General features: G+C 38.5%; 1 protein-coding gene across 5 annotated transcripts in view; it reads left to right on the plus strand.

Annotated features, from left to right (window-relative positions):
- Window positions 1-12,004, plus strand: part of RELCH (RAB11 binding and LisH domain, coiled-coil and HEAT repeat containing) — a 128,916-nt gene that overhangs the window by 46,112 nt on the left and 70,800 nt on the right. For all 5 annotated transcript variants that reach the window (XM_062201766.1, XM_062201767.1, XM_062201768.1 and 2 more), the window contains exons 6-9: window positions 828-1,031; window positions 1,126-1,217; window positions 1,840-2,130; window positions 11,073-11,148. In XM_062201766.1, coding sequence (XP_062057750.1) covers window positions 828-1,031; window positions 1,126-1,217; window positions 1,840-2,130; window positions 11,073-11,148 — 663 coding nt within the window. The remainder of the gene's footprint in view (window positions 1-827; window positions 1,032-1,125; window positions 1,218-1,839; window positions 2,131-11,072; window positions 11,149-12,004) is intronic.

Here is a 12,004-nt window from a genome sequence, read left to right on the forward strand (position 1 = left end):
ATGGCCACAATAGCTGGAGCTGGGCCAATCAGGAGCCAGGAGTTTTTTCTGGTGTCCCACACGGGTACAGGGATCCAAGCACTTGAACCATCTTCTGCTGCCTTCTCAAGTGCATTGGCAGGGAGCTGGATCAGAAGTGGACTGGCTGGGACTTGAAGGGGTGCCCATGTGGGATGCTGGCGCTATAGGGTGTGGCTTAATCCACTGCGCCACAATACTGACCCCATAAGATACTCTCTGAAGGATGCTGGTGGAATACTGATCCATTGTTCGGGGTAAACAGCCCCTTTCAACTATGACTCCTTATTGAGTAAGCTGCTAAGGAGCCAGATCAGAAGTGGAACAGCCAGGTGTTAAACCAGTTCCCATATGGGAAGCTAGCATTGTAGGCTGTGGCTTTACCTACTATGCCACAGTGCCACCCCCCTAAAATAAACCTAAGAACAATGTTTACTTACTTGGAACATACACTTGGACTTTACATCAAAATTATGGTTATTATGTGATTTCCAGATATTTGCATTATTGGTATGAATCTCACAAATGCAGTATAAGGGGCCAGCATTCTGACATGCCCAGTTAAGCTGCTGACTGTGATGCCAGCATTCCGTATCAGAGCTACAGTTCGAGTCCCGGCTCTGTTTCCAATCCTGCTCCTTGCTAAAGCACTCGGGAAAGCAGAGTACTTGGTTCCCTGCTACTGTCATGGGAGATCTGCATGCCACCCCCCACCCCCACTCTTTCTATGTTACTCTGCCCTTCAAATAATTGCTTTAAAAAATGCAGAGTAAAATCTCCTCAAAGGTTTTTATTTTGTCATCTTTTAGGATTTTGAATTATGGGATGATGTAGGATTAAACATTCCAAAACCTCCAGACTTACTGCACCTTTACCGAGATTTTGGGAATCATCAAGTGACTGGAAAAGATCTTGTAGATGTGGCAAGTGGAGTAGAAGAAGATGAATTAGAGGCCCTTACCCCAATTTTAGGCAGCCTTCCTCCAAACCTTGAAACTTCTCAGCCTGTAGAGGTAAGAGATGGCCACTAACTAATCACATCTACAGAAAGTACTTATACTATACGAAAGATCTTGAGTTTCTGTTTTTCTCTTGTTTTGATTTTAGAACTCCTTGCTAGTACAGAAGTTAGAAGATAAAATTAGTTTATTAAATAATGAGAAATGGTCATTGATGGAACAAATCAGAAGACTTGAAAGGTTAGTCTTTGATCATCATTTCTAAAATTCCTCTTTAAGTTTTTAAAAGATACTGGCAAATTATGTAAGTATATGAAACAACATTTCAGTTACATTTTTCACATTCCTGTACTTCTAAAACAATGTCATATAACTGCTCTATATATTCAAAATAATGATGTCCCTTTTTCCTCCTACATAGTTATTATATATCAATGTAATGGTCTTATAATCAGTTGTATTAGAACTAAGAAATAAGATAACTCTTCCCTGAGTTGTGTCATTGTTAATAACTTATTCACATTAGTTTTGTGCATCTTTCCCTTTCATTAATTTATTTAAATTTTATTATCTGTGAGTTCAATGCAATTATTCCCTTTTTGCAGATGAAGAATAGAGAGTTAAGAGCTAATCAAAAGCAGGTTTTATAAAGCTATTTCAAAGCTTCATTGTTGAGAGTTGACAAGACTATATAGGAAACATCAATGAATATGGTACAGGAAAGTTTTATCTCTTGTCAAGCCATTCACTATTAATATGTTGGACTTCTAGAGCATTAAACCCATTATTGTGCCTTGTGCTGTTATCAAAGTTTTCAAAAGTACAAGTTGTTCACTGGTAATTTCTGTGTTTCTTTTTACAGTGAAATGGACTTCCTCAAGAATGAACAATTTGCCGTCCCAGCAGTTTGTGAACCTATTCAAGTGTGTGTGGATCACTCTCCCCACAAAGACTCTGAAGAAAGTGGACAGAGTCCAGTTGTAAATAGTTCAGACAGAGGAAAAAACAATGATATCCATCTTTCAATATCAGATGAAGTTGATTCCACTATTCCTAAAGAAAATTCCCCAAATTCTATCCCCAGAAGAGAAAAAGAAGGAATGCCATCTTCTTCATCAAGCAAAAACACAGTTCATTTTGACAAACCCAATAGGTTAGTATGTGTCCTACATTTTGAAATGCATCTCTCAGCTATTTTTGTACATTGTCAAATTGAAACAGCTTCAATTTATATGCAAACTGCTTTTGCAGATCAGGTATATGGATTTTTGAATTTGGAATGGATGTAACTCATACCAAAATACATTTCACCCAAAACATGTCATGTAGTTTGCTAAAATAAATTATATCAAAGAGGAATAAGCCATAAATGGCTAGGTTCTCTCTTAGTAAGTACTAAAACCAGAAATAGTGTGTACACAGGATATTTCAGAAAGTTCTTTGCCCAATTTTACTAACTTCTTCTTAGTTCCCTCAAAGTCCTGTTTTTTCTTTGCACATGCTGTTCTGCCTTAATGGGAATACTTTTGTTCTTTTTGCCTGGCTAACTCTTACTTAGTGTTCAAGTGTCAGATAAGATGACTGGTCTTCCATGAAGTCTTTGCTACTCAAACGAATAGGCTAGGTGTCTTGATTGTGTGTTCCCAAAGCAACTGCTTGATTGTTTGTCTCATACTATAAGGTCTATGATTGTGGTTTATCATTATATTCCTTGTAACACTGTAAGGCATGTGGTAAGAGCTAACAACAAAACAAAAAGAGATTCATTGAAAAAATTTAGCAGTCATCTATCTCCATAAGTAGGCTTAGGAATATCAAAGGTAATATATGGTAGTACTTCTAGATACCAAAGAGTTCTTATGACCATGCCTCATCCATATTAGAATAAATATACTTTAAGAAACACACCATGTTTATTTTAATTCTTTAATTTCCTTAATACTAAATGGAAAAAAAATACATCTAATAGGCACTCAAAAAGTTTCAGTGCATGAGTGGAAAACTTTTTCCTTTTTAGAATTTTATTTTTTTATTTATTTGAAAGGCAGAATTACAGAGAGAGGAGGAGAAATGGAGAGAGAAAATCTTCCATCTACTGGTTCACTCCCCAATGGCCACAATGGCCAGGGCTGGGCTAAGTCAATACCAGGAGCAAGAACTTCTTCCCGGTCTCCCACTTGGATGCTGGGGCCCAACTATTTGAGCCATCTTCTGCTTTCCCAGGCACATTAACAGGGAGCTGGACTAGAAGTGAAGCAGCTGGGTCTCAAACTGGCACCCAGATGGGATGCCAGCATGACAAGAGAGGTGTAACCTGCTGTGCCACAGTGCCAGACCCTGCTTTAAAAAAAAAAAAGTCTAATACTTCTCAGTAGGTATTTGAATTTAAGCAAATTATTCTTATTTTTCTATTATATCCTAATACTGGGTAATATAGCCCTCTAGTAGGGTGAGGAGCAATGACCTTATAACTAACAACACACCATAAGATATTTGTGTGGGTTAACTGAGTTAAAATGCATAAAGCACTGAGAACTGTGCCTGATATACATAAAGAACTTGGTTAAATGCACCTTTCTTAAAAGTATTTATTCAAGTTATAATCGAAAAGTGTCTAAAATTTTATTTTGTCTCCTCTAAAAAATATGATCATGAAGGTCTGTGCTTTTCTCATTCTTAGTTCAACTGCTTCAGTTCAATAAAAACCAAATAATCTAATTAAGAGATTATTAAAATTGGCACAATATTAGCCATGGAAGCAGACACAGGAAAAAGGACTTGAAACACAAACTATTCCCTTCTGTAATGTAGGCAACTGTGCAGTTCCAAAACCTTCTTTGGAGTCTTATAATAACTGAAGAATAGAAAACAGGTAATAAGTATTGGGTGACAGTATTTATTATGCCTGGTAACACATGAAGGGATTTCAAAATATTTATGAAAAAATGGATTATGAAAATATTACATAGCTATCAAAAATTTTGACACCAAAATCAAGTTACATTTTAATTCCATTTTCTTTTTTATTCTTTTTTTTTTTAATGTAGCAAAAAACAATATTCCTGAACAGTCAAGACAAGGGCTGTATATAATCACCAAATCTCAAAATGTCAAGTTCACTCCTATATATTATATTTGAGGTACTCTATTAGTTACCATAGATCAGGAAGAAAATTTGGTATTTGTGTTTTTGGAACTAGCTTATTTTACTAAGTATAATAGCTTCCAGCTGCATCCCATTTGTTGCAAAAGACAGGATTTCATTCCTTTTTTTGTACCACTCTTTTTTTTTCATTGTGTGTGTGTATATATATATATATATTTATGTATTTATTTATCTAATCTTCAGTTGATGCACATATGGATTGATTCCATATCTTAGCTATTGTGAATTGAGCTGCAATAAACAAGGGAGTACAGATCACTCTTTCATATGCTGATTTCACTTCATTTGGATAAAGCCCATGAGTCAGATGACTGGGTCATATGCTAGGTCTATATTCCAATTTCTAAGATATCTCCCTACTGTCTTCCATAGTGGCTGCACTAGTTAACATTCCCACCAACATTGGATTAGGGTGCCTTTTTCCCCCACATCCTTACCAGAATTTGTTGTTTATTGATTTCTAGATGAGAGCCATTCTAACTGGGTGATCCTGAGCATTTTTTCATGTGTCTGTTGGCTGTTTGAATTTCCTCTTTTGAAAATGCCTGTCCTTTGCCCATTTCTTAACTGGGTTATTTGCTTTGTTGTTGAGTTTCTTGAGCCCTTTAAGGATGCTAATCCTGTAGCAGTTGTGTAATTTGCAAATATTTTTTCCCATTCTGTCAGTTGCCTCTTCACTTTGATGAGGGTTTCTTTTGCAATGCAGAAACTTCTCATCCTGTTGTAATTCCATTTGTCATTTTTGGCTTTGATTGTGCTTTTTTAAGTTGTAAGGTAGAGATGTAATTCCATTTGTCAATTTTGGCTTTGATTGTCTGTGCTTTGTGTAATTTGTAAGGTAGAGGTCTTGTTTGATGCTTTTGCACACAGAGACCTAGTTCACTCAGCACCATTTGTTGAAGAGACAGTCCTGGCTCCAGCGATTGATTTTAGCTCCTTTGTCAAAAATAAGTTGATTGTAGATGTGTGGATTGATTTCTGGAGTTTATTCTGTTCCATTGGTCTACACATCTGTTTTGGTGCTAGTACTAGTATTGGTTCAATGACAACTGCCTTGCAGTGTGTCTTGAAATCTGATATTGTGATGCCTCTGGGTTTGTTTTTGTTGTTTAAGATTGCTTTAGCTATTAAGGTTTTCTTGTATTTTAATATGAATTTTAACATCGTTTTTTCTAGACTTGAGAAGAATGTTCTTGGTATTCTGATTGGGATTGCATTGAATTTGTAAACTGCTTCTTGTACTATGGGCATTTTGATGATATTAATTCTTCCAATCATGAAAGATTTTTCCATTTTTTGGTGTCTTCTGTTTCTTGCTTTAATGTTTTGTAATTTTCATCATAGAGATCTTTGACATCCTTGGTTAAATTTATTCCAAGGTATTTAATGTTTTTATAGCTATTGTAAATGGGGTTGATCTTTCTCAGCCATGACATTGTCTATATATGCAAAGGCTATTGATTTTTGTATGTTAATTTTAAATCCTGCCCCTTTACCAAACTCTTTTGTGAGTTCCAATAGTCTCTCAGTGGAATCTTTTTGTACATCTATATGTAGGATCATGTCATCTGCAAATAGGGATGGTTTGGCTTCCTCCTCTCCAGTTTCTATCCTTTTGATTTCTTTTTCTTGTCTAATGAATTTAGCTAAAACTTTTAGGACTCTATTGCATAACAATGATGAGACTGGGCATTCTTGTCTGGTTCCAGATCTTAGTGGGAATGCTTCTAACTTTTCCCCATTCAATAAGATGCCGGCTGTGGGTTCATCATAGATTGCCTTGTGTTGTAGAATGTTCCTTCCATATCCAATTTGCTTAAGGTTTTCATCATGAAAGGATGTTGTATTTATCAGATGCTTTCTCTGTATCACATTGATTGATTTGTGAATGTTGAACCATCCCTGTATACCAGGGATAAATCTCACCAGGTTCAGGTGAATGATCTTTCTGCTGTGTTGTTGGATTCAATTAGCTAGTATTTTGTTGAAGATTTTTGTGTCTATGTTCATTAGGAATATTGGTGTATAGTTTTCTTTCTCTGTTGTATCTTAAGGTAACGCAGGCTTCATAGAAGGAGTTTGATTGGATTCCCTCTGTTACAATTTTTTTTTTTGGATAGCTTGAGAAGAATTGGAATTAGTTCTTCAGTAAATGTCTGGTGGAATTCAGCAGTTAAACCATCCAGTCCTGGGATTTTCTTTGTTGGGAGGGTCTTTATTACTGATTCAATCTCCCTCTTAATTAAATTTGTTTAAGTTTTCTGTGTTTTCATGACTCAATTTTGGTAGATTGTATGTGTCCAGGAATGTATCCATTTCTTCAAGGTTTTCCAGTTTGTAGGCATACAGCTTTTTATAGTAATTCCTGATGATTCTTTTTATTTCTGTGGTTTCTGTTTTTATATTTCCTTTTTCTTCTCTGGTTTTATTGAATTATGTCTTCCCCCTCTTTTTTTTTTTTTTTTTTCCATTTGGTTAGTTGAGTCTATAGTGCATCAATTTTGTTTTATATATATATATATATATATTTTATATATATATTTTTTAATTTTTTGACAGGCAGAGTGGACAGTGAGAGAGAGACAGAGAGAAAGGTCTTCCTTTGCCGTTGGTTCACCCTCCAATGGCCGCCACGGCTGGCGCGCCGCGGCCGGCACACCGCGCTGATCCGATGGCAGGAGCCAGGTGCCTATCCTGGTCTCCCATGGGGTGCAGGGCCCAAGCACTTGGGCCATCCTCCACTGCACTCCCTGGCCACAGCAGAGAGCTGGCCTGGAAGAGGGGCAACCGGGACAGAACCGGAGCCCCGACCGGGACTAGAACCCAGTATGCCGGCGCCGCAAGGCGGAGGATTAGCCCAGTGAGCCGCAGCGCTGGCCTAATTTTGTTTTTTAAAAAAAAAAAGCTCTTCATTTCACTGATCTTTTGTATTGCTTTTTTGTTTCAATTTTATTTATTTCTTCTTTAATTTTAATTATTTCTTTCCTCTTACCAATTTGGGTTTGGCTTGTTGTTGTTTTGGTTCAGTTTGTTGTTTTTCTAGGTCTTTGAGATGCGTTTATAGATCATTTATTTGTGCCTTTCCAATTTCTTTTTTGTTTTGTTTTGTTTTGTTTTATTTTGTTTATTTATTTAACAGGTAGAGTTATAGACAGTGAGAGAAAGACAGAGAGAAAGGTCTTCCTTCTGTTGGTTCACCCCCCAAATGGCTGCTATGGCTGGAACTGTGGCGGTCCGAAGCCAGGAGGCAGGTACTTCCTCCCTATCTCCCACGCGGGTGCAGGGGCCCCAGCACTTAAATCATCTTCCACTGCCTTCCCGGGCCACAGCAGAAAGCTGGACTGGAAGAAGAGCAGCTGGGACTAGAACTGGCGCCCCTATGGGATGCCGGCGCCACAGGCAGAGGATTAACCAAGTGAGCCACAACGCCGGCTCCCCCAATTTCTTGATGTCAGCAGCAATTGCTATAAAATTCTCTCTAGCACTGCTTTTGCATTATCCCATAAGCTTGGGTATGTTATATTGTCATCTTCATTCATTTCCAGAATTTTTTTTAATTTTTCTTTAGACTTCTTCTGAGACCCACTTTTCACTCAGGAGCTTGTTCTTCAATCTCCATGTGTTTGCATGTGTTCTAGAGATCTTGAATTGTTAATTTCCAGCCTCATTCCATTGTGGTCAGAGAAGATGCATGTTATGATTTCAATTTTTTTGAATTTGCTGAGACTTGCTTAGTGGCCTAGCATGTGTTCTATCCTAAAGAAAGTTCCATGCATTTGGAAGAAGAATGTGTATTCTGCAACTGTGAGATGAAAAGTGCTGTAGATATCAGTTTGGTCCAGTTAGTATATACTGTTGATTAGCTCTGTTGTTTCTTTGATGATTTTCTTTCTATTTAATTTATCCATTTATGAAAGTAAGGTGTTGAATTCCCCCATTACTATTGTATTTGACTATATCTCCCTTTAGATCCCATAACATTTCTTAAATAACCAGGTGCCCTGGTATTGGGTGCATATATGTTTATTATAGTCACATCTTCCTGTGAATTGATCCTTTAATTGTTTTTTAAGGTTGTATTTATTTATTTAAGAAGTAGAGTTATAGACAGCGAGAGGAAGAGACAAAGAGAAAGGTCTTCCATCTGCTGGTTCACTCCCCAAATGGCTGCAATAGGTGGAGCTGGGCCAATCTGGAGACAGGAAACAGGAGCTTCTTCCAGGTCCCCAACACAGTTGCAAGGGTCCAAGTACTTGGGCAATCTTCCACTGTTTTCCCAGGCCATAGCAGATAGCAGAGAGCTGGATTGGAAGAAGAGCAGCCGGGACTAGAATCCATGCTCATATGGACTGCTGGTGCCACAGGAGGAGGATTTAACCTACCATGCCACAGCACCAGCCTCAGTCCTTTAATGCCCTTCTTTGTCACTTTTTAACAGTTTTTGTGTTAAAGTCTATTTTGTCTGATAGTAGGATGGTTGTATCTGATCTTTTTTGCTTTCTGCTAGCATGGATTATCTTTTTCCATCACTTCACTTTAGTCTGTGTGTATCTTTGTTGGTGATGTGTGTTTCTTCTAGGCAGCAAATAGATGGGTCCTATTTTTGTATCCATTCAAGCCAATCTATCTTTAAAAAAAAAAAAGATTTATTTATTTATTTACTTGAGAAGTAGAATTAGAGAGGAAGAGAGGGAGAGAGGGAGAGAGAGGGAGAGAGGGAAAGAGAGAAAGGTGTTCCGTCCATTGGTTCATTCCCTAATTGGCTGCAACAGCCAGAGCCAGGCCCATCTAAAGCCAGGAGCCAGGAGCTTCTTCCTGATCTCTCACCAGGTGAAGGGGCCCAAGCAATGGGCCAACTTCTACTGCTTTCCCAGACCACAGCAAAGAGCTTGATCAGAAGATGAGCAACCAGGACATGAACCAGTGTCCAAATAGGATGTCAACATTACAGGCAGAAGCTTACCCTACTGCACCATAGCACCAGCCCCCAGTCTATATCTTTTAATTGGAGAATTTAGACTGTTTGCATTCAAGGTTACTATTGATAAGTAACAACTTGGCCCTGCCATTTTTCCATAAATATTCCTATTGTTTGCTTTGGATTTCCTCTGTACTTTTAGTGGGAGATTTTCTTTTTTTTTTTTTTTTTTTTTTTTTTTTTTTGACAGGCAGAGTGGATAGTAGAGAGAGAGACAGAGAGAAAGGTCTTCCTTTTGCTGCTGGTTCACCCTCCAATGGCCGCCGCGGTAGGCGCGCTGCGGCCGGCGCACCGCGCTGATCCGATGGCAGGAGCCAGGTGCTTCTCCTGGTCTCCCATGGGGTGCAGGGCCCAAGCACTTGGGCCATCCTCCACTGCACTCCCTGGCCACAGCAGAGAGCTGGCCTGGAAGAGGGGCAACCGGGACAGGATCGGTGCCCCGACTGGGACTAGAACCCGGTGTGCCGGCGCCGCTAGGCGGAGGATTAGCCTATTGAGCCGCGGCGCTGGCCTAGTGGGAGATTTTCTACCTTCTTTCATAATGATGACCAACTTTCTGTGTTTGTGTGTAGCACATTCTTAAGCATCTTTTGTAAGGCTGGATGAATGGTAATAAATTCTTTTAATTTCTATTTGTTATGGAAGGTCTTTGTTTCACCTTCATTCAGAAATGAGAGCTTTTCAGGGTACATTATTCAGGGTTGATAGTTTTTTTCTCTTAAGACTTGGAATATATCTTGCCATCCTCTTCTAGTCTCTAAGGTTTCTGATGAGAAGTCAGCTGTGGGTCTACTTGGAGCTCCTCTGAAAGTAATCTAGTGTTTCTCTCATGTACATTTTAGAATCTTTTCTTTATGTTTTACTGTGGAAACTTTGGCTACAATGTGTTGTGGTGAATGTTTTTTTAGTTGTGTCTATAACGAGTCTATGTTCCTCACATACTATGATGTCCCTTTCTTCAAAATGAGGAAGTTTTCTGTAATTATTTCACTGAATATGCCTTCTCATCAATTCTCTGTTTCAGCACCTTCAGGAACTCCTAAGACATGTATGTTTGTGTCATTTGATAGTATCCCATAAAAAAAGAAAAGCAGATTTCTTTAAAATACACCATAGGAGCAGGCATTTTGTGCAGCAGTTAAGTCACTGCTTAGGAAGCATGCATCCCATATCCGAGTACCTGTTTCAGTCCCAGCTACTCTGCTTCCAGTCTGTCTTCCTGCTAATGTGCACACTGGGAGGCATCAGATGATGGCTCATGTACTTGTGTCCCTCACACCCACATTAGAGACCCAGATGCAGTTCTAGGTTCCTGGTTTCAGCCTTACATGACCCTGGCTGTTACAGACATTTGAGGGTTGGCAGGGAGAAGGGGTGAGCCAGCAGATGGAAGAGCTCTCACTCTGCCTTTTAAATAAAAAAATCAGTAAATTTAAAATTATACCATATATGTTGAATGAACCTCTCTGTTTATTTTGAAATCTTACATCTTTTATGTGAATTTCTAACATTGAGGTTTATCATGTATCATTACATATATCTGTAAAACTTTTATTTCCTCTGAGGAATGTACCAGGTCAACCTCTGTATTCACTTTACCTTCATTTCCCTTTCTAGGACCGTGGAGAATTGGGGATAGGGAAAAATCTTTATTTTGAATTTTGCAATAGCCTTTGACTCACTATACCACTTTAGATTGGAGCTACTAACATGTAAGAGCCATTCATTCACATGCTGTGAATCTACTTCAAAATCAATAGTTGTTGATTTTTTTTCTGTATAATTCTCAAGTGAAGTGTTCGTTATGTCGCTAGTGGCAAAGAAGTCTAGTTAACATTTGTGGGGTAAGCTTAATGCAGGAATGGGAATTTTAATGGGAAATTTACTTTCTCCTTAGTGTAAGTGATAATTCTTTGTTATTGTCTCTGTTTCACTCTATGTTTTCTTCCAGGAAATTGTCTCCTGCTTTCCACCAAGCACTACTCTCTTTTTGTCGAATGTCAGCAGATAGTCGTTTAGGATCAGAGGTAAATTATACCAGATGTTCTTTCAGCTTTCTTAAGACATTCTACTATGTTTCTTAGTATTTCATTCAAAAACATCTATAATAAGACTATTTTTGCAATATAAATATATTCTTTAAGATAATATTCTAAGAAATAGTTGCTAAAATTTTAGCCTTTAATAAAAGATAGTTAATGATTTCTTTGGATCAAAGCTTTGTTCATTCATCTTAAAATGACCTTTTATAATATATTTTAATATATTATGTACTATGATAGCTCTTGAGAATAATTCAAAGAATAAGCATTGAGACTGCTCCAGTCATATGAAGTCCCTACTTATTCCCATAACTGAACTTCATTAGAAACCTCACTCTGATTTTTTTTTTTTTTTTTTTTTTTGACAGGCAGAGTTAGACAGTGAGAGAGAGAGATAGAGAGAAAGGTCTTCCTTTCTGTTGGTTCACCCCCCAGATGGCTGCTACAGCCGGCGCACTGTGCCGATCTGAAGCCAGGAGCCAGGTGCTTCCTCCTGGTCTCCCACGTGGGCCATCCTCCACTGCCTTCCTGGGCCACAGCAGAGAGCTGGACTGGAAGAGGAGCAACCGGGACGGAATCCAGCGCCCCAACGGGGACTAGAACCTGGGGTGCTGGCACTGCAGGCAGAGGATTAGCCAAGAGAGCTGCAGCGCCGGCCATCACTCTGATTTTTCACTAGTATTTAGAATCTGTTTCTGGCCCACAGAAATTTTGATACTCTGTTTTTGTTGCTGTTAAAAGTTGTAATATTGGAATGTATGGTTAAAGTGTAGGTGGCAGTGTAAAGCATGAATTTTTACATGCATCATGAACAGAAGTTCTCTACTGTTATCATTTATTA

This window comes from Lepus europaeus, chromosome 9 (genome assembly GCF_033115175.1).
Source record: "Lepus europaeus isolate LE1 chromosome 9, mLepTim1.pri, whole genome shotgun sequence".
NCBI classification, from domain to species: Eukaryota; Metazoa; Chordata; class Mammalia; order Lagomorpha; family Leporidae; genus Lepus; species Lepus europaeus.